At 38.9% G+C, this 23,632-nt stretch overlaps 1 protein-coding gene across 3 annotated transcripts in view; it reads right to left on the bottom strand.

Annotated features, from left to right (window-relative positions):
• Positions 1-207: 207 nt before the first annotated feature.
• prrc1 (proline-rich coiled-coil 1) overlaps positions 208-23,632 on the bottom strand; it is a 38,036-nt gene continuing 14,611 nt past the window's right edge. For all 3 annotated transcript variants that reach the window (XM_043717006.2, XM_043717022.2, XM_043717029.2), the window contains 4 exons: positions 18,216-18,379; positions 7,295-7,398; positions 6,026-6,128; positions 208-3,209 (listed from right to left, as the gene is read on the bottom strand). In XM_043717006.2, coding sequence (XP_043572941.1) covers positions 3,000-3,209; positions 6,026-6,128; positions 7,295-7,398; positions 18,216-18,379 — 581 coding nt within the window. In that variant the 3' untranslated portion in view covers positions 208-2,999. The remainder of the gene's footprint in view (positions 3,210-6,025; positions 6,129-7,294; positions 7,399-18,215; positions 18,380-23,632) is intronic.

Genomic DNA, 23,632 nt, shown 5'->3' with positions numbered 1-23,632 from the left:
AGACAGCCAACAGACACCAGCTGAATGGCCACCTCCTGTGTTGATTATTCTATGGTTCTCGGACTCTAGCTAATATGCCACAAACCAGATAAGTTAGCTTATTCTGTGGGTAACATGATTTTTATTTCCACATTCAAACACAAGTTAAATCTGAACTGAAGGTATTCCAGAATAATGAACCGTAACAAAACAAGGAAGCATTTACTGTCAAGTCTTTGAAAGGACCTTTTATTGCAACTCAAAACAATGTAAATTTAGTGACAAGGCATACCCAAATAACAAATCTCCAAATCAATATATATACCTGCCTTGTCAATTATTTCTAAACAACACAGGTCATAAATGCCCATGATTAATGGGGGCACATTCTAAAAACAGGACAATTTTGCACTGAACACATGGACACATACACAAGTTCAGTAACTTTAAAATCTCAACAAATCAATACTGAGAGGAAGGCAGTGATGCCATTATACTCAACCATGGAGTAGAAAATAGTGAATTTAATCCATTAAAGAACATGGAATGTTCCATTTTGCACTTTCTGATAAATACCACTTTGTCACTACTGCACAAAAGAAACTGCCAAATAGAGTTTTCTGATGCTTATTTCTCATTTTCAATTAATGATCAGCAAATCAAGAAACTAAATAGAGTAGAAAACTTGCTTCAAAATCATTTACTGGTCAAATCATGGTCCCCATAATAGAACAGGCCTGTGGCAGATGACCACGTATCCATTATCTAGCTGCTGCTAATGGACGATCTGCTTTTGCTTGCTGAACCATTATCTTTGATCGCTTATGGACTCTCAAAAGGTGCCTTTGGTAGGTCCATATGTTCTTTGATTTGGCTACCACTTACCTCTCAATACAAAAGTCCCTATGAGAAATGCTGACAAGGACATTTAACACAATTAACAAAAGCAAAAAGGAAGCTATTGAAAATGTCACCTTCCACAATGATGTGGAAATGCTGGTGTTGGGTAGCTACCTGATAAAGGAGCAGCACTCTGAAAGCTTGTACTTCCAAACAAACCTGTTGTACTATAACCTGGTGTTGTGAAACTTTTAACCTTTCACAATGGAATTGAACTTAGAATCAAAGAGCGTCTACAGCTCAGAACAAAGCCATTCAACCCACCGAGTCTGCACCGACACACTAAACAGCATTCCACCCAGACCCCAAACATATCCCCATAACTCATTTATTATGGTTAATCCCTGGTCACTATGGACAATTTAACATGACCAATCCACCTAACTTGCACAACTTTGGACTGCAGGAGGAAACCAGAGCACCCGGAGGAAATCCACGCAGACACTGGGAGAATGTGCAAACTCCACACAGGAACAGGAGGCCATTCAACCCTCGAGCTTCTTCAGACATTCAACTAGATCATCGCTGATCTCTACTTATATTCACCCAACTGCATTGGCTGCACAAATCTTAATAAAATTCTTGATTAACAGAAAACTACTAATTTACTTGCAAATGTTCAACTGACATTGCAGACATCAACTTTTTAGGGGTGTCGTCCAGATTTCCATTACAATTTGTGAGAAGACTTGTTTTCACATAACTCATGATAAAATAGGAATGGCAGAGGAGACTCAATAGGCCAAATGGTCCAGTTCAAAGTTCAAGGCCATGTCCTTCCTGTTCTGGACCACTTTTTTTTTTTTAAAAAGAATGTTCAGGAGGGAAAGATAAAATGAAAATTGACCAGTGTTTTTAAGTTATGTTGTACAGTTTTTGGCAAATATCTGCAGCTATATAAATGAGAAGTAAATTTATTAACCTGTAATGTTATTAATGTGACTGCATAAGCTTAGGGGAAAACTTCACAGGTGCAATACCATTGTGAAAACTGTGAGCGACCCAGTCTGGGACGTAGATCCATAACAAGAACCAAACTGAAACTTTAATATTAAAATACTTTGGCTATAGCTTATTTATAGACTCCTTGCATTATGGTCAATTGTACAGTCTAAAGGAAGGAATAGGTTATGTGTATGTACATGTGGCACAATGGTGGATTGAGGGGTCAGGGATCAAGTCTCACCTGCTTCAAGATGTATAACAACATCTCTGAACAGGCTGATTAGAAAAAGTGTACACACAAGTTATTACAGCACAGCATGAGAAAGTACAATCTATTAAACTTCAACTTAAAAGCATATTGCATTAAAAACATTGAAGATTGATGTTGCAATTAAGGCAGCATTTTAAAGAAAACAGCAGCGTCAACTGTGATATTTCAGTTTTATTCCCTTAGAAATAAGTGACAAAATAGTGTAAAAAATAATCCAAACAAGCCCAGCAATAGCTTCACTTAGCAGTGAGATGATCTAGTTAGAGAGAGTGAGTGAGTTTCCATTAGATTAGAATTGGACAGATTGTGCTGTTTTTCATTGTACCTTGTTCCAAATTAACTTGACCATTCATTTTCTAAGCCTTTGTTTACCTTTTCAAAAAAAAGGGTTAACAAGTTGTAAATCATGTATCCATCATTTTGCATTTACGAGCCTTTAAGCCATAATTACTAGGGTAGAGGTAGGGGATAGTAAAATAAAAACTTGGCACCCAAATAGCCTCCACATTAATCATTACTTGGAATGTTTTTTATGATGATTAGCTGAAGATGTTGACAATATCGGTCATAAATATTACCAAGTCTTAGTGTTTAACTTCCTTGAGTTCCCTATTTCAACACCCAAAAGTATCGCAAAATTATTTCAATATAAGGTTGTAATATGCAAGATGCGGCATATTTCAAATATCCCATGACACTGGATCTTCAGTTTCTGGAATGCCCCATCTAACCAGTCCCTGTTCTGGCATACGAGGCAGCTACGAGACACATGTTTTGGTTCAGCAACTGAGTTTTGATGAATTTGTTTGAGTATAAAAATACAAAAAAGTCAAACCATTCAAGTGTAGTGAAGCATTTTTTAAAAAAAAATTCCCCACTGAACAGAAGGCCATGGTTTTACTTGTTAAATGCTCTTTGACGGTAATTGCTGTTTGTACATTCCTGCTAATGATTTGGCTGCACTGTAGATCATCTGCCTTCGAGACATGCCTGTAAACATGATGTGCCAATCAGTCCGGTTGACTTGAGGTAAACTCCTTTCCAACACTTCACCAACAGTCACCATCAGGCCGGACCATCTCAAATTGTAATCAACTGGCGTGAGGTTCTGTGCCTGATTAAAAAGAAAACATAGCCAATCCTGTTTTAAGCAAATACATCAGAATATCCAAGACATACATTGTCTCTCACGTAAATGGAATGGCAAGGAACATAAAAAGGCATACAATTAGAAAAATCTTTACTCGTTAAAAACCAAAATTGCCTTGCAGTTGCTTCAATGTAATTGCAGCAAACTTCAAACATAATGGGCTTGTTCATCAGATCCCCTTAATCCCAAGAACAGGTTTTCTTGTGTGGATTAAAAGTAGAAAAGAAACCAGAAAGAATATTCACCAAATTATACTTCTCAAAACATGGAAATAATCTTGGGATTTTGAACAAAACCTAAGAACACACCCCAGCAGAGGTGGGTCAGGGAAGATTTAAGAGACTTTCAAAACTAAGGAGTTTAAAAGTAAAATGAGGAGGAGCTGTTTCCACTGAGAGGAGGGTTGGTAACCAGAGGCCACAAATTTAAGATAACTGTCAAACAAAGTGAAATAGAGGTTTTTTGGGGTTCTGGTCTGGAATATACAAACACAAGTTTAACACGACTGAGAAACAGAAGGGGAGTGGGACTAATTGGACAGCTCTTTCAAAGAACCGATGCAAGAACAATGGACTGGACTTTGATTTGTATAATTCTATGATTCCAATCTTTAAGATTTAAATCACAGCAGATTCCTACACCTGATTATTTTTGTTTATTAACATTGCTTGTGTCAATCCAAATAAGCATATGGATCACAAACTAAGAATGCCTGAGAACTGGGCCCAAGGACAAACTTAAAGGGTCAAAAAGAAATGTGACATTTCATTACAGTGAATTGGCAAAAATAATGTACTCATTTTATAAAAACTAAACGAAGTTTAACAGAAATAATTAATATAAGATCGATGTTAAACCATCATTCAAGATTAAAGGTGATGAACTTCAATGACTTTGCATTAGTGTGGAAATTTTAGTTCTCCAAAGATAACCTAGATCATAAAGTGACTGAAAAGGCATCTGTTTATTTTTCTCCTCTTCACCACACCCGAAGACTCTTCTCTACACTTTTGATCAAGACACAAGAGAGAGATTTGAAGGAAGTAAATATGTATTAGAGTTAAGAGAAAGGTGGCATTTCCTTCATCGCTCATGTTTGCCGAATTATATTGGCTCCCAGTTAAACAACTCAATTTAAAAACTCTCAATTGTTTTCAAATCCCTTTATGACCTTGCCATTCCCTCTCTCCATCTCACCTCCAAGCTCTAAGTTACAAGTTACACCTTCAGATGCCTACACATCAAGCTCTGACATTTCTTAGCCTCTCTCCTCCCTTAAGATGCTCCTTAGAAACACTTGGACCAAGATTTTGGTTATCTGCTCTAATATAATCTAATACTAATATGCAGCCCAGTGTCAAAATTTTGCTTTTTCATGTTTATCACATTAAAGGTTGCCATATCAATTCAAATTGCTGTTGAAGTCAAATAAATGACAAACTATCTACATCCCATTTCAAAGTAAATTTGAAGTTGTACTGCAGGAAAATAAGTGTTCAAGGCATCTATTGATTCTTTGGCTGCTATTTTGCTAGAAGCATGGGTGGCACGATGGCACAGTGGTTAGCACTACTGCCTCACAGCACCAGAGACCCGGGTTCAATTCCCGCCTCAGGCAATTGCTGTGTGGAGTTTGCACATTCCCCCAATGTCTGCGTGGGTTTCCTCCGGGTGCTCCAGTTTCCTCCCACAGTCCAAAAATGTGCAGGTTAGGTGAATTGGCCATGCTAAATTGCCCGTAGTGTCAAGTGAAGGGGTAAATGTAGGGGAATGGGTCTGGGTGGGTTGCTCTTCGGAGGGTCGGTGTGGACTTGTTAGGCCGAAGGGCCTGTTTCCACACTAAGTAATCTAAAGAAAAGACAAAGTAGGAAATAATTTAATGCCTGCACAAACAGAGCAGAGAGATGAATTTGAATATGTACAGGAAAGGATCACCTGGCCCATGGTCCCCCTCCTACATTTGAAAAAAAAACATAATAGTTTGTAACTGGATATGAAAGTCACCCATAAAGATCACAAGATTCCCGAGCAGAATTAGGCCATTTGGCCCATCAAGTCTGCTCTACTAATGTTGCTCAAAACCATTCTTCTGTCTTCTCCCCACCCCAAAACAGTTTAAGCACATTTATAGAATTTACGGCACCATATCAGGTCATTTGGAGCAACTGATTTATATTAGGTTCTGTGAGTTGCTCCCACCTTACTACTGTCTTAGCATAACTTTATAGATCTTTTTCCCTCTTGTACATGTCTGGTCATCTGCTTTATCTTAAGCACATGCACACTATTTATTTCAACCACTCCCTGCAGTATGGTAAGCTCTGCATTTTTACCATTTTTTGGATAAAGAATTTTCACTGTAATTTATAACTGGATCTCGCATTATACATGAAATAGTTTCTGAAGAGAATATTTTCACACAGTATGAAATTACCTGGAGAATACCATAAAAAAACTGATTTTTGAATTAACATTATTGAAACATTTAAAAGACTAACATTAAAGAACAAATTAAACACAAATTTCCTACCAAAGTCATTATGGCTATACAATGTTGCATGCCCAGAGCCAATATACAGGAATTACATTTGCAACAAAGCTAGACAGTAAATCTATGTTCTGGTTTGATGCAAAGTTGACTGACCACTTTCATAATTGAAGCTATTCCATTATTCACTGTTAAAGTCAACATGACATATATTAAACTGAACTACAGTCAGATTTATAAAGCAAATGATTTTTATGCAAACATCAGGGTTCAGTATTAGTAACATACTGACCTGTTGCACATATTCTAAAGGCACTGGTGTTGCTTGTGTGAAATTTTCCAAATGAATACCATGAGCTGGATCTTCAAGAATCAAACAACCAATGTCAAACCACCTGGAAAGTTATAAGTGAAGTCAGATATTTATATCCGGTAAATGCCAGGACACAAGTTAATACAAAAATGACTTTTTAATATAAACATGGACAACAAATTATGGACAGCACATATCTGATATAAATGGGGAATCTGCGCAAAGGAAATTGCACTGCAGTGGTTTAAAATCTATGCAGTACACCACCTACTTTGCAATGTTCTACAGCTATTTCAACAAAGGTTTTTCCTTACACCACTGATGTGTCTTTGCCTCACTTGCACAGGAGCTGTATAAGCACTAGACAAGATTTACTGCTCCAATCCCTGGTGTTAATAGCAAGCATGATGGGTTGATCACAATTTTCCCACTATGATAGCTAGTGTAAGGAGCAATGTTAAATCATTTAAAATTCATTACTATTAGTCATCATGGAATCGCTGTTAGGCAGAATTTGCAGATGCAAGATATGTTATTTCCACATGGCAAAACAAGAACTGTCAGTATTTTGTCCCTCAAATGAAACTTATGAACAATCCAGAACTTAATTTGTTCTTCACTTTGATGTTAAAACATTATATTTGATTATCTTTACAAATTTGTTGTTAAAAATATTCTGGCTTTGTATTTAGTTACATTATTTGTACTTTTTTAAAAATAGAACAGCTCTTCCACTTTGAAGGATTTCTACTTCTCCTCGCAAGCCTTATCTTTTTGCTCAATAGTGGTTCAAACATTCTGGATTCTGCTTGCCAGATCGGATGTATGCCCAGAAACACACATCAGAATGCTCTGGAACTCTTAACATGAGAACCAACATTGGTACTGCACTGGAATTTAAAGATCTAATAGGTAATTTCCCTCCACCCTGGAATCATTTGCAAATATACCCCCAACTCTGAGATAGAGCTGGATAGTTCCTTATGACTTAGCTGAAAAATTAGTCAGGGAATGTCAGACCTGGATACGACCAAAAATGACAGCGAGTCACCATCATTAACCATCTCCAATCTTGAAAACCCTCAGGTCAGACTAGCACCCATCTGCCCATTCATGCACTCAGGCATTCCATAATATGCACGCATCCATTAACATTCAGAATTGACTTTCACACTTGCCAATTGGTGGTGAGTGGCATGCAAAGGGGACATGCCCTGCCTACTTCACAAAAGAGAAAACATTGTTCACCTGTCTGGGAGCAATTCTGCAATGAAGCTCTCAATGGAAACAGTCACTTGTTTCTCATGAATCACTCCTGACCTCCTCAGACTATCTATCCTCTCTTGAGCTCCCTGGAAAACAAAATGACAATAAAACAATTGGGCATTAAACACAAACTCTTCATCTACATTTCATTTTTCAAAGCACTGTAGATTATTTTGCTGCGTAGCAAATGATGCGCATTGATATTACCTCAGAAGACTACAAAAGAATTTTCAGAAATGGTCAGTTATCTGGGGTATCAGCCTAAGTTGATCCATAACTGCATGGTTAAAAAAACCTGATTACAAGCCTCAAGGATCATTAAATTCAACTGCTGAGGCAACAAATACATTATGGTAAATCAGCTGCCATTTCCCTTTCAACTCACTTCATAGGTGCTTATTTTATTTTGGTCACCTGTGCCCTCCTGTGGCAAGATTGTAAAACAGACCCTAACATCATAAAAAGTTACCAACTTACATATACAGAGCACCTTTAACCGAGTCAGAGAGTTGCACAGCACAGAAACAGACCCTTCAGTCCAACTCATCCATGCCAAACAGATATCCTAAATTAATCTAGTTCCATTTGCCAGCACTTGGCTCATATCCATCTAAACCCTTCCTATTCACCTACCAATCCATAACAGAACATGGTAAAATTTCCCAACTCTTTACATTCCATTTGTATTTATCTTTGAACTATCATGGAAAGTTTTAAGCCCATCAATCCCTCAAATAAGCTCTAGCTTCCATCATCACATAGTTCATTGCATTTTAAGGATTCTGGGCTTTTCCTCTTCATTAGTCTCATTACCAATTCCATGACATGGTCACCCTGTGACTTGTCCCACACTGGCCTCAAATAGGTTCTAATTTGTAAATGATACTGGTTCCTTTGATCTACCCTTGTATAATTTCTTGCGTTAACCTTTTTCCAGCTTTTGCTGAACTTCAGGCCTTCTGCTAGAGAACCACCATGTGATCTCTGAGCTCCTCGCAGTGCTTGAATGCCTCATGTTCAGTGCCATAGAGTTATACAATACTTTACAGCATAGAAACAAGCCAACTAATCCAAGTAGTCTGTGCTGGCATTTAAGTTCTGCACAAGCCTCCTCTCACCACTCCTCATTTCACTCCCTCGTCCTTTCTGCACCTATGCGATTAACTTCCACCTATGCTTTGTTCTTTTTTGCTGAACCATAGCTTGACATCCCCCATGAGTCAAATCAAATCTTCTGCACATCTATTTTACTGACGCCATTTTCGTAGTGTTTAAAGACATCTGTTGGGTCACCGAGAGAAAGAAAGTCTCAGCCTGTTTGGTCTTTCCTGGTATTACAAAAAGCTTAAAGTGGCAAAGGTTGGGATAAATTTCGGAAACAAGTGAGGAATCACTTGAATAGTGGAAGAAGTGCTAAGCAAGTGGATGCATTGAGACAATTTTTGAATTTGTTCCAGCAGCCTGCAATCAGAAACAGTATGCAATAAATAAAATTCTCAAAGATTACACACAAAAAGGAATGCAGTGGAAAGAACAAGATCAATTTTTGTGAGGTGGTAACTATGAGCATTGATGAAAGTGATGCATTTGACGTCACTGACGGATTTTGTTTTGTTCTACAAAGGTTTTGATACGGTTGTTAAGGCCCCTCATGACAAACTACTCAAAAATGTAAGAGCCCATGTTGAACACAAATTGGCAGAGCAGGAGGTTTCAGCAATTGGAACTCTGCTTTATGTGGGGTTCTCCAGGACTCTGTGCTGGGACCCTTTCGGTGTACATTATGATTTGGACTTTAATGGAGGGGATAAAAGTTTGTGGATGATATGAAAACTGTTAGGGTGGTAAAGATTGAGGAGAAAAGTCATGAAATTGCAGGAGGATATCAACAGACTGGTTGCCACAACCTCCAGGAATAAGGGCCAGAAGTGGGATAACGGGATTACGTTAGTTTTATCTTTGGTTTACTGACACAGACAAGTTGGATCAAATGGCATTGTTTTGTGTTGTAAACATCAATATGAATCTGTATAAAATGAACTGAACATAAGAAAACAAACATGTAAAATGTTGCACGTGAGAAGAGGTGTCAAAACCAGTCCTGCAGACAAGATAACAACATAGCTAAAAGTAGCATCAAGGGACCAAGGACGAAATATCAGCACTTCCAATCACTCAAAAGTAGCAGCAAAATGGAACAGGTAAATAACTGAAAAACATTTACCAAGTCAGAGGAAGTTTCTAATCAAATTGCATAATGTGCTCATCAGACAACATTTGCAGAAGTTCTGTGCACAGTTCTAGTTTCTATCTTACAGTAAAAAAAAGTATACTTCCAATAGGCTTGTTTGCACAAGGAATTGCAGCATATCTATGTAAATGTGTGGGGATGACATTACTCCATTCGGGGTCTGATCAGTAATTCAGAAAGGTTCTGTACATCTTCCTTGCTTTTGTATTGTAGTCTTGTTTCTGGTTTATAACTCAATGTGGTCTCTGAACTTTGAAATGATTGAACTGAATATTGCTGACAAACAAAAAGTGTTCGCTGAGTGGACAGATCCTGAGACAATTCAACAAATGTGTCTAACTGTAGATTAATAAGTATTATAAATCCAAGACTGCAAGTGGAACACAGTCTGTTCACTTAGAGAAGATTTCTTGGCTGAAGGGATCTAATCTCACATTCTAATAAAGAACTGTGAGAGGTAATTTCGGTTTAAACTTTAAGATGTGCCTGGACCACAGACTGATCTATAATAAAAGACAAAACTTTTGTTTCTTTTCTAACAACCATTTTATATACTCAAAAGTAGAATAGTTTAAATTGTGCAGAATGCTGACAATTTGTGAGCGATAGTAAAAACAAGCAGGCTCTTGATTGATGAAGCCACTAACACAGGCAGGGAAGGATGAGTCCTTGACTGATAAGACTGCTAGCACAGACAGAGAAGAATAAGTCTTTGACTGATGAGACTACAGGGTGAGAAAAACAACAACTTTAGAGACTCTGAAAACATTTGTTGCAGACTTTGTGATAAAAATAATGATGTTTTTAAGAATGTGAACCTCATGGCTTGTTGGAGCCAAGGAGAGGAGGGACTTGTGCTGTATATAATGGGAGACTTTGTAAGCCTCAGCGCGCCTTTTCTTTAAGGGTGCCCGACTCTGCAGACTTGACTTGTTAATAAAACTTTGTTTTCCTGAATTTGTCTAGAGCGATTATTGAGAAGCGATTTTCGTTTCTAACAAGAACACTCTGATTCTGAAAAGTAAACAAAAGGCACAACTGGAAGCTGATTTCAGCATTTCATATGATATATTTACTTCTCAATAATGCATACATTGATATTAATTCCAGGGTTACTTTTAATTTGTAAATAACCATACTCTACAAACACAGTTCTGTGCAATGGATAAATTCAATATCATTTGAAGTGAATGCTGAAATTTAATGCTCATATCACTGGTCAATCACATATGACACTGGGCATAAAGTCAAGGCTGCCAGTAATTTTCTGGGTGAAGAGGGCTATAGGGCAATATCACAATCTACTTGGGAAAGCACATTGATATTTGAGCATCAATACTCATTGAAAGTTAAAGATTTTGTCAAAGTACTTAAAATTCCTATTTTTCCTGTTTGATGAATTGAGGTTAACAAAAATAATTGAACAAGTTTGTAGCTAATGAGAAACTTTTCTAAAAAAAATAAACAAATCAGTTCAAACACAGGCAAAGATGATATGAAAGATCAACTTCTGCTCTAAGTTAGAGTCTACTCCTTAATTTCCTGTACATGCTAATGACAGAAAAAAGAAATCGATGTTAGAGAAAAAAAATTAAAGGAACACAGTTCAGTAGCAGCAGCCCACTGATTCGAGAAGGTATCCTTTTGCTTCTTCAGTCCTTCCAAATTCTGATCATCTTTCTAAGTCACTTCAGTTCTTTCCTGAGGACACATCGCAGTTAGCACACTTAATTGGTCAATTGCTTGGTTGTTCATTAGAGGCATCAGCTTATGGCACAAAGTGGGGAGAGCGAGAGTACTATCTTCCAATTCTTTGTTACTTCTCTACAAGTACAGAGAATGCTGTTTTGCTGTTGTATTACACTGACACAGGTGTCAGAAGGCCAAAGAGTTACTGATATACTGACTCTCCCCACTAGTATTGATTGAAAAGACAAATTAACAGACAGGCTCTGGACAAAATGATCTTGAACACAGACCCACTATGCTGATGAGTCCAGCAATCCTCCCTACTTCTTGAAGGTGGCAACAACGTAAAAACAGCTCTCGAATTCCAGTGACTAGTTTTGAAATTGCAACATCTCCTTCAACAGTCTCCTTAGTTTACAGCAGTTTTCTTTTCTCATCCTTCTGCCCACAATCCAGAAAAATAAAAATAAAAAGCAGTCTTTACATACAGGAAATGTTTCTGGGGCCACATTGTGCACAAACTGGTTGTGGCATTTTCTACATTACAATATTGATTACAATTCAAAGTGATGTTTAAATGGCTGTAAAACAAACTGCACAGACTTTCCTAACAGCAAACATTTTATTAACTGGCACCTTTGGAACCAGGACTGTGCCAGCTGATCAAGTGGTCTACATAATCAATGCAAAAATACACACTAAATAATAGAAACATAATGCAGAGTGTTATAACTTTATTTACAGCACAAATCACGTAATAATGTAACTTACCAGCAGAGGCTTCTCACTCACATTCTAAACTGACTACTTGGACATCGTGGTAAATCATAGTATTTGAGTAATAAGTGACTGGAAATTGAATCAACTGTTGGTATTTCATATGGCCATTCAACTGAACAATTGTATTTACATGGAGTAAGTAAATTAGAAAATTATAATGACTGGACATAATAATACAGTAAACTTCATGGTATTTGAGGTACATAATTCTTCTTCTCATCTATCAAGAGTGCCAGTTCACAATGTGCCAGTTAAGAGTTATACAGTCACAGATATATATATATATAGCATGGAAACAGACCCTTTGGTCCAACTCATCCAGGCTGACCAGATATCAGAAATTAATCTAGTCCTATTTGCCATGCACTTGTCCCACATCCCTAAGCCCTTCCTATACATATACCCATAGAGATGCCTTTTAAAATGTTGTAATTGTAACAGCCTCCACCACTTCCTCTGGCAGCTCATTCCATTTACCCTCAGCATGAAAACATCACCCCTCAGGTTACTTTTATATCTTTCCCTTCTCACCCTAAACCTATGCGTCTAGTTCTGAACTCCCCCACTCCAGAGAAAAGACCTTGTCTATTTACCCTATCCATGTTCCTCATGATTTTATATGCCTCTTAAGGATACCCCTCAGTCTCTGATGCTCCAGGGAGACAGGCCCAGCATATTCAGCCTCTCCTTGTAGCTCAAATCTTCAAACCCTGGCAATATCCTTGAAAAATCCTTTCTGAACTCTTTCAAGTTTCACAACATTCTTCTGAAAGCAGGGAGACTAGAATTGCACACAATATTCCAAAAGTGGCCGAACCAACGTCCTGTACAGCCACAACATGACCTCCCAACTCCTATACTCTCAATGCTCTGTCCAATAAAGGAAAGCATATCAAATACCTTCTGCACTATCATATCGACCTGCATCCCAAGGCCCCTTTGTTCAGCAACACTCCCCAGGACCTTAAGTATATAGGGAGAACCACCCCAACCAATTCATATCACTCCCTATAGCTCAAATCCTCCAACCCTGGCAACATCCTTTTAAATCTTTTCTGAACCCTTTCAGGTTTCACAGCATCCTTCTGATAGGAAGGAGACCAGAATTGCATGCAATATTCCAAAACTGGCCTAACCAATGTCCAGTACTGCTGCAACATGACCTCCCAATTCCTATATTCAATGCTCTGACTAATAAAAGGGAAGCACACCAAATGCTTTCTTCACTATCCTATCTATCTGCGACTCCACTTTCAAGGAACTATGAACCTGCACTCCAAGATCTCTTTGTTCAGCAACACTCCCTAGGACCTTACCAGTAAGTGTATAAGTGCTGCTCTGATTTGCCTTTCCAAAATGCAGCACCTCACATTTATCTAACTCCATCTGCCACTCCTCAGCCCATTGGCCCATCTGATCAAGATCCCGTTGTACAGGTACATTACTGTCCACTGCACTTCCAATTTTGGTGTCATCTGCAAACTTATAACTATATCTCCTATGTTCACATCAAAATCATTTATGTAAATAACGAAAAGCAGTGAACTCAACACGGATCATTGTGGCACTCCACTGGTCATAGGCCTCTAAACAACCCTCCAACACCACCCTCTGTCTCTACTTTCGAGCCAGTTCTGTATCCAAATGGCTAGTTCTCCCTGTATTCCATATGATCAAACCTTGCTAACCAGTCCATCATTAGGAACCTTGTCAAATGTCTTACTAAAGTCCATGTAGATCATGTCCACTGCTCTTCCCTAATCAATCCTCTTCATTGCTTCTTCAAAAAACTCACTCAAGTTGGTGAGACATGATTTCCCATGCATAATGCCATGCTGACTATCCCTAATCAGTCCTTGCTTTTCCAAATACATGTAAATCCTGTCCCTCAGGATTCCCTCCAACAACTTGCCCATTACCAATGCCAGGCTCACTGGTCTATAATTCCTGGGCTTGTCCTTACCACCTTTCTTAAATAGTGGCACGTTAGCCAACCTCCAGTTTTCCAGCACCTCACATGTGACTATCGATGATACAAATATCTCAGTAAGGGGTTCAGCAATCATTTTCCGGAGTTTTAGGGTAGACCTAATGAGGTCATGGGGATTTATCCATCTTAATGCATTTTAAGACATCCAACACCACCACCTCAGGACATTTTTCAAGGTGATACCACCTAGTTTCCCATGTTCTCTACCTTCCATATCCTTCTCCACAGTAAACAGCGATGCAAAATACTCATTTAGTATCTTCTCCATCTCCTGCTACTCCACACATTGGCAGCCTTGCAGATCTTTGCAAGGCCTGCTTCTCTCCCTGGTTACCCTTGGTTCTTAATGTATTTATAAAATCCCTTTGAACTCTCCTTAACCATATTTGCCAAAGCCATCTCATGTCCCATTTTTGCCCTCCTGATTTCCCTCTTAAGAATACTCCTACTGCCTTTATACTCTTAAGGTTTCATTCAATTTCTTCTGTCTATACCCGACATATGCTTCCTTCTTTTTCTTAACCAAAACCTCAATTACTCTGGTCATTAAACATTCCCTACAACTACCAGCCTTGATTTTCACTAACAGGAACGCATTGTCTCTGGACACACTCTCATTTTTGAATGCCATTGTTTTACCGGTGATCTTTTGCCCCCAGTCAACTTTTGAAAGTTCTTGCCCAATATTGTCAAAATTGGCCTTCCTCCAATTTAGAACTTCAACTTTTAGGTCCAGTCTATCCTTTTCCATCACTACTTTACGACTAATAGAATTATGGTCGCTGGCCCCAATGTACTCCCACACTGACACAGCAGTCACCTGTCCTGCCTTATTTCCCAAGAGTAGGTCAAGTTTTGCACCTTCTCTAGTAGGCACATCCACATACTGATTCAGAAAATTGTCTTGTACACACTTAAATTCCTCTCCATTTAAACCCTTAACACTATGGCAGTCCTAGTCTACATTTGGAAAGTTAAAATCCCCTACCATAGCCACCTTACTATTCTTACAGGTAACGGAGCTCTCATTATAAATTTGTGTCTCAATTTCCAGCTGACCATTGGGGGGGTCAAATGTACAATCCCAATAAAGTGATCCTTCCTTTCTCATTTCCACCCAATTTCCCTGGATGTATTCCCAGGAATATTCTAAGTACAGCAGTAATGTTGTCCCTGATCAAAAACACCACTCCCCCTCTTCTCTTGCTCCCCTTTCCATCCTTCCTATAGCATTTGTATCTTGGAACATTAAGCTACGGTCCTGTACATCCCTATTTCAAGTCACTATCATTTTATGATATCCCAGTCCCATGTTCTTGCACTGAAATAAATGCAGTTTAATTTAATCAGTCCTACCTCATTCTCTGCATTGTCCCTGCCTGCCCTGACTTTGACTTGCTCCTTTCCCCAACTGTACGAGTCTCAGACTGATCTATTTACTCACTACCTCCCTGGGTCCCACCCCCCCCTTACTAATTTAAATCCTCCTGAGCAGCTCTAGCATATCTCCCTAGCCAAATTATTAGTCCCCTTCCAATTCAAGTGCAATATGTCCTTCATACACAGGCCACTTCTACCCCAGAAGAGATTTCAATGATCCAAAAATGTGAACCCTTCTCCCCGGTACCAGCTCCTCAGCCATGCATTCACCTGTACTACCGTCCTATTCTGACCCTCACTAGTCATAGCACCGGGAGTAATCCAGATATTACTACCGAGGACCTCCTTTTTAAATTCCTGCCTAACTTCCTATTTTCTCCATTCAGAATGTCACCCTTTTCCCTTCCTATATTGTTAGTTCCAATGTATACAATGACCTCCTGCTGGTTCCTCCCCTCTTTGAGAACATTCTGCACTCCCCCCCAAGATATCCTGGATCCTGGCACCAGGGAGGCAACATACCATGCTGATTTCTAACTGTCGGCCACAGAAAGATCTGTCTGTGCCTCTGCCTAGAGAGAGTCCCCTATCACAATCGATCGCTTGGAATCTGACATATCCCTCATCACATTTCTGCCATTCTCAGTACCAGAAAGTTGTCTGTTTGTGCTACATTCTCCTAACAGTCCATCACCCCCTACATTTTCCAAAACAGCATACATGTTTGGGATGGAGATAGTTCAGGAGTCTCTTGTGACTATCTGCCTCCCTCTCCTACCTTTCCTAGAGGTAACCCATTTACCTGACTCTCTTCTTGTAACTGCCATCACATCCCCTAGCTCCTGTAAATTCCTTACTGCCTCTAACTGCCACACCAACCCATCCATGTGATCTGATTGGATTCACAACCAAACACTTGCTGCAGACATAACATCAGTAACATGGAAACTCTCCCTAATCTCCCATATCCGGCAGGAAGAGCATATCACTCTACTAAAGGCCATCTTTGCACCTTAATCCACGGACACAGAAAGTAGCAGTCTCACCGCTCTAAAAAACAATGCTCCAGACTAACTTAGTACCTATGTTTTATATTTTTTAAATTTAATCAAGAGACATCTAAATAAAACATAATCAAAAAAAGAACCCACTCTACTCACTATTGTAGATTTTTAAAAAACACAGCAAGGTTACACTTAAAAACTATGCACTTAACTGCTCTCAGGCTGTGAACTCTCCCACACATGTCCCTCCAAAGTCAGCTGTGAATTTCCCGGTTTACTATTTTTTCTTAGACACACTCCAGAGATACTTGAACTCAAACAGCAAAGGCAGTAGCTGTGCAGATTCACTGTGTCAGACAGCAATATAGGTTTCTTTCTCATTTGATTCACTGACCATATGGTTGCTACCTTTATCTCTTTTCCTCCTTTTTAAAGTACCATTGTTTTGACCTTTATCCACCCTCAAACTAAGCAACTGCTTAGAAAACAGTAATTACTACTCCAGGAATTCGAATGGATAGGAAATTGGTTGAACAGAGATACTCAGTGGTGGACAAGGAGTGCTAAAAATTTTGGCCCATGAATGGGTGTTGAGCTCTCAATTTTTGAAGTTGCTTTAGTGACCATAAGTTGTAAGCCAAACACAGTAATTTAGGGAGAGAAGATCTCTCTGCAGTACTGAGATTGAGGAGCTGGAAGATGCCAAACTAAGGCATGGGACAAGATTGTATGTGAAATAACAAGTGCCAGTAACAGTTTCTCATAGCATTCTCATTACATCAAAAGGCCACATGTTCAAGGTCTAGTCCAGAAACTACAACACATTATCTTGCTGACATTTGGAATGCAGCACTTTCATTGTTTCAAACGTTACAATAACTTATACAGATAGACAAGACACCAATGTAATCAGATGGGGAAAACTCCACAACAATCAAGAGGATTAGGATGCTCAGACATTAGGCCAACACTTAACAGTTAACCAACACTAAGAACAGACTCTGATCATCCATGCTATTGCAGTTTTGAGAATTTACTGAGTTAATTGGTGTTTCATTTGCCTACAAAAACAATAATTATACCTGCATTGCTGGAAAAAGACTTTATTCAAGTTTCCTTATGAAGAGCTTTTGCCCGAAACATTGATTTTCCTGCTCCTTGGATGCTGCCTGACCTGTTCTGCTGTAGCAGCACCACTCTAATCTAGACACTGATGACTGCTAGTTAACTGTTAAGTTTTATTTAACTTTAAAGCAAGTAGGTTCACTTTGATCAAGACATTGCCAAGGCAAGACTGATCATTACCTGTTCTTGTCGAGTTGAAAGGGGTATAATGTGTGGACCTATTCTGTCTTCAAAGAATAAAATGTGTATTAACAGATGTAGCTTCCAGTACAAGCAAGTGCACCAGATTGAGTCTGACCAATAATCCTAAACTGACTAAAAGGTTAAAAAAGTCTTTCAGCAATATCCAAATTCTGTACTACCAGATGACTTTTTATATGTTCAGGAGACATGTGGAGATAAAGGGTTCACTGTATTTTGAATAAGAGAATCTGGGCACTGCATTTTGTCCTTTAACACTGCTTTCTGAAATGCAGGATTGGACTTAAGCAAAAGATCAGCAGCTCCATGATTATCATATCCAGTCTGAATGGGACATTTGGTACATTGATACCCCCTGGGAGGTCGAGTGATTTCAAAGGTGGTATACAATACAAATAAGAGGGGGAAGGGAAAGAAATTTTAACAGTGTAGCTGGTCTTGCTACAAACAAATGAAATCAACAGAAAAAAAAACCAAACTTACCTTTAATGCTGCTGCATAACCAACAGGTTGTGGGGCAATGTTTGATTGGCCAGCCTCCCCAGTAACAGTGGCCAATCCAAACATTTCCTGGAATGCATCCCGAATAGCTGCCACTTTAACTTCCTTGATGGAAGTTACCAAAATATCCAGATCACCACCTGATTCTGGAGGGAGAAGCAAAAATAAAATGACAAGTAACTCAGAGAAGGCTCTGCCCTCCAGGAAATATCCAATCATTATAAATGTACATGCTCAATCATGCCACAAACAAAACTTATTTGGACTAACTCTAAAACATTACCATAGAAACATGAGTTAGCAGTGAGAGTAGGCAATTCAGCCCTTTGAACCCACTCCGCCGTTAACATGACCATGTCTGATCTTATCCTGGTTCTCAACTACTTTCTTGAAAAGCGGAATAAAGGGCTACGGGGACCAGTTGTGAGAAACATATCTATTTCGTTCTTGAATCTGTTGATGGATTCTGCCTCCACTGCACTTGGGGTAATGAGTTCCAAAAATTCACAACCCTCTAAGTAGCAGTTTAGCCTCATCCCAATTTTGAACCTACACCCCCTCACTCTCTGAATGCTTATTCGAGACTGCCCCACAAGGGAGAATATCTATTCGACATCCAGCTGATTAATTCCTTTTAGCATTTTACAGTCCGTTCTACTATAATTTGGTAGTTCTGTTCTTGTACAATCCTGTGTTAAGAGAATCGTGTAATAGCTGCACCATTTAAACTACTGGGGCAGAATCGCGTTATAACCAATACACACTTTAAAACTTGACACTTTAGAAACAGTGGCCCCAACTCATCAATTGCATTATAGCAAATTCATGTTAACAAAACACACATTATAGCAGAACAACCTGTTTGTACCTCAACCAGATCTGGTTCACCAACCTGGTGAACCTTCTCTGAACAGCCTCCAGTGCCACCAAGTTCTTCAAGTAAGGAGACCAAAACTGGACACAATACTTCAGGTGTGGTCTGACCAATGCCTTATATAGTTGTAACAACATGTCTCTACTTTTATAATCCAACCCTTTTGCAATAAATGCCAAGATTCCATTTCCTTTCTTATTATATGCTGCACCTGCACATCCACTTCCTGTGATCTGTGCACAAAGACACCCAGATCCCTTTGCACTGACACACTTTGAATCTGCTACCCCATTTGAAGAAGGGCTTATGCCCAAAACGTCGATTCTCCTGTTCCTTGGATGCTGCCTTACCTGCTGCGCTTTTCCAGCGACACATTTTCAACCCCATTTAAATGGACAACCTCGCACTTATCCACATTAAACTCCATCTGACAGATTCTGGTCCATTCTCCTGCCCTATCAATATCCACCTGTAAATTGTCTCTCATCACAGCTTGCTTTCCCATCTATTTTAGTATCATCCATGCATTTTGTTATGTTACACTATCCCTGCTTGCAGATCATTTAAATAGACTGTAAATAGCGGAGGTCAGAACTGAAACCTGCAGTACCCACTAGATACAGTTTATCATCCAGAAAAGGAGTACTTGGTCTTCTGCTTTCTGTCAGCCAGTGAATCCTCTATCAAAGCTAATACATTTCTCTGAGATCTAACCTTCTGGATCAGTGTTTTATATGGCACCTTGTCAAATATTTTCCTGAAGTCTAGATATGCCATCACAATCCCATTATCCACCTTGCTAGTTACATCCTCAAAGAACTCCAGCAAATTTGTCAAGCATGATTTGCCCTTCATGAAATCATGCTGATACTGGTGAACTGAGCTTTGTTTTTCCAGTGCTCAGTTCTCTCTTCCTTTAATGACTGACTCAATCAACTTCCTCAATAGAGGTCAAACAAACTGATCTGTAATTTTCCACTTTTTGAATAAGGGTTTCACATTAGCATGCTTCCAATCCACTGGTACCATTCCAGAATCCAAGGAATTTTGGAATACCATAACTAATGCATCTGATGTATCTGCTGCCACCTGCTTTAATACCCCAGGGTGCACGTCATCAGGTCCCAGTGACTTATCTACCTTTAATCTAATCAGTTTACTGATGGGATTAGTTTCTCTCTAGCAATAGTAATTTCACCAAGTTCCTCTGTAGTAATTGCAGTTTCTGGGAGAAACTACCTTCCACTGTGAAACAGAGACAGAATATTGGTTTAGTGTCTCTGCCATTATTATTTCCCATTATTTCACCTTCCAAATTCTGCACAGCAACGTAGATTGTAAATTGTTACTATTACCAGATTAACATCAATGTTGAGAATTCCAATTGAGATGTGCAAATTTAACAGCAGGACTCTGAAAGAGACAGGCAAATGAATAGTTGACAGATTCCATCATGAACGAACATCTGCCTTCCAGATGCTGACTAACAAATATTTTAGTTGGTGCACCACAAATCCTGAAACACGAATTCCAGTTTTCCTCAATAGGTGCTGCTTGAACTGGTGAGTATTTGTAGCATTCTGTTGCATTGCTGGTTTTCATCACATGTAACACATAACTATTTTGGTTTTAAGCCTTCTCTTCACATTCTTTGCAAATTCAGATACCACCCACCTTGACCTCAATAGACACAGTCACAGAACCCCGTGGGACAATGCTTCTGACGTCAAGCCATTGAGAAACAATCAACTCTTATATTTGTATTTTTTTAACCAATGTGTAATGTGATACCTCTCACAAATCTCATATTCCTTCATTTCTACGCTAGCCCCATGTGGCAACTTACTGAAGCCTATATGGAAGCCCAGTTACACCACACCCACTGCACTGATGTCACCTCAAAGTTATGCTTCCCAAATATGATATCCCTTTCTGAAATGCATGTTGGCCATGACAATTTTTTCCAATCTACATATTTAACTATTTTGACTATCAAGATTCGTCATTCCTCCCTTTTGAAAATGGTTACTACATTAGCATTTTCATGATTTTCCATCCATCGTCAAGAGATTTCTATAAGAGTATCAGTCCACTTCCATTTCTCCTGTCAATTTCTGCAAAAAGCATAGATGCAGGCCATCAGCATCCAGTATTTTGTTCTAGCAAAATGCAAGCAGGTGGTGGTCACTCAGCCACTCAAACCTGTTTCAATTTACATTTTTTTCTCAACTCAACAGACGCTGCTTAATGTTCCGTATTTTCAGCGTTTTTGTCTATGTTTCAGTCATAACTTGGTATTGAACATCTTCTGTTACTTTGTTTATTGTCATACATCCTTGGTTAAAAACCAACATTAATAGCGACCTGACGGTGTAGTTACCTGGATGGCTGTCTGTAAAACAGGAACAGGAGTAGGTCATTCAGCCAGTTGAGCCTACCCGCAGTTAATATGATCATGGCAGACCAAGCATTTCAATGCCTGGTAGCCACCTCATCCCCATATTTGTATATCTCTACCTTGAGCTTACCCAAGGACTTCCGCAGCTCTGTGTGACATACATTCCAAAGAGTCACAACTTCTTGAGAAAAAATAAGTAATCTCAGAAATAAATGGCATCCTCCAACTTTCCAACAGGGGAAACATCTTGCCTATATCTACCCTGTCCATCCCTTGAAAATATTTTGTTTGAATTAGCTCACTCATTCTTCAAAATGTCAGATAATACAGGAGCTGTTTGCTCAATCTGTCTTCCTAAGACAGTCCAGCCAGGCCAGGACAAATCTGGTGAACTTTGTTTCATTAGCTTGATTGTAATAATATCTTTCCTCATGGAACAGGACCAAAACTGCACACAGTACTCGAGTGCAGTCTAACCAAACTCTTCTTATATAATTAGAGCAAAACTTCACTACTCCTGTATTCAAAACCTCCTACAATAAAGACCAACATTCCATTAGCCTTAATAATAGCTTGCTGCACCTGCCTGGAGTGACAAAGACACCACACTTTCACACAACCACACTTTCCAACCTCATACCATTTAAGAAGCATTCTGCACAAAGTAGATAACCTCACTTTTCCGAATTATATTCCACTTGTCATGTTCCTGTCCATTCACTAAACCTCTCAAAATCGTTATCAAGCTATAATTACACCTTCTTCATAACATAGCTTTGTAACATTTGCAATTTTGGAAATACTAAAAATGATCCTCAATTTCAAATGGTTGCTATATATTGTGGTGCCAATTGAACAGATTCAATTCCCGTATCAGTTGAAATTACCATTACCTTCACAATCTCGTCGCTCGCCTGGCACATGGTGACCTGCAGTTAAACTCACTATCCTTTGTGTTTTTCTCTCTCTCTATTGAGACAGCAATATGGTTACCTTCACTTCATGCACCTTAACCAATTACACACAGTCTATAAGTATGAGAACAATGGGAAAGAATCATCGAACATTTCTGACAGAGTATTAGTTTCAGAAACTGATTTTAAATAGGTATTTACGTAGTTCTCTTAAGTGCACATCACTGGAGGAAATAAAATTTGGCACAAAGTCACTGAAGGAGATTTTAGGGGTGGTGACCATAACACACGGCAAGAATTGGAGTACACTAACCTCAGATAGATAAAGGAATAAGTTTGAAATAGACCAAGGCCACAAATGGGCCTATGGCCACAATTTGTGAAGAAATTAAAATCAACCTCTTTATATTCTAACAGTGACTACACTTCAGAAGTATTAAATTGGTTGGAGCCTTTCAGATGTCCTGAAGTCATAAAAGGCAAACAAAGCCAACATTTCATTGCCCCTCAGTGATAACAGGTAATATAAACTTCCAAACTGATCAACTACAAAGAAAATAAAGAGTATTGCAATAATGCACATTGCTAACACACTGCTTTATCAGTGGCTTCTCATACATTTTGCAAACATTAATGAGCCAGAGAAAACCAGACTAATAAAGAACCGAGAGTGCAGATAAAAACAAATCAGAAAATTGACCCACTTCAACAGAAACTTAAGAGCTTTAGCAGATCACAACCCAAAACCTATACAGCTACCAAGAATGTGAATTACTGCCATCTATAAAGCTTTTCAGCTAATATACTTTACAAATCAAAAACGTGTTTTACTCTTTGCGTTCTGCCTTTGCTCAAATACAACACAGGCCCAGAATTTAAGCAAGGAAACAGATTTTTTTGTTAATATCCAGAAGTTTTAACAGTGCATTTGCTACTGAAAATGGCATGTTGAGGGTCTAATACTGAAGGTTAGAGAAAAATAATGGGATGAAAGCAAGTGGATTTAAAAATGAAAATAAATTTGCTGTGATCTGGGAAATCACTGTAAAATTGATGGGCAACGAGCAGGCAACAGAAATTCAAATGAGCTGAGGTTTACAGAGAGTGGAAAGCTATCGAGATGACCAGACAGCTCTAGAGGTGAGAAAGGCACAAAAGATGGGCTAAGTTAGGATGGTATTGGATTATAGTAAGGAAATGGATTATCAAAAAC

Source organism: Chiloscyllium plagiosum, unplaced genomic scaffold, assembly GCF_037043375.1.
Source record: "Chiloscyllium plagiosum isolate Xiang-an unplaced genomic scaffold, Cpla_swu_hap1 HiC_scaffold_2, whole genome shotgun sequence".
Lineage (NCBI taxonomy): Eukaryota > Metazoa > Chordata > Chondrichthyes > Orectolobiformes > Hemiscylliidae > Chiloscyllium > Chiloscyllium plagiosum.
The sequence above is the reverse complement of the archived record's forward strand: the minus strand, read 5'-3'. Positions and strand labels throughout refer to the sequence as shown.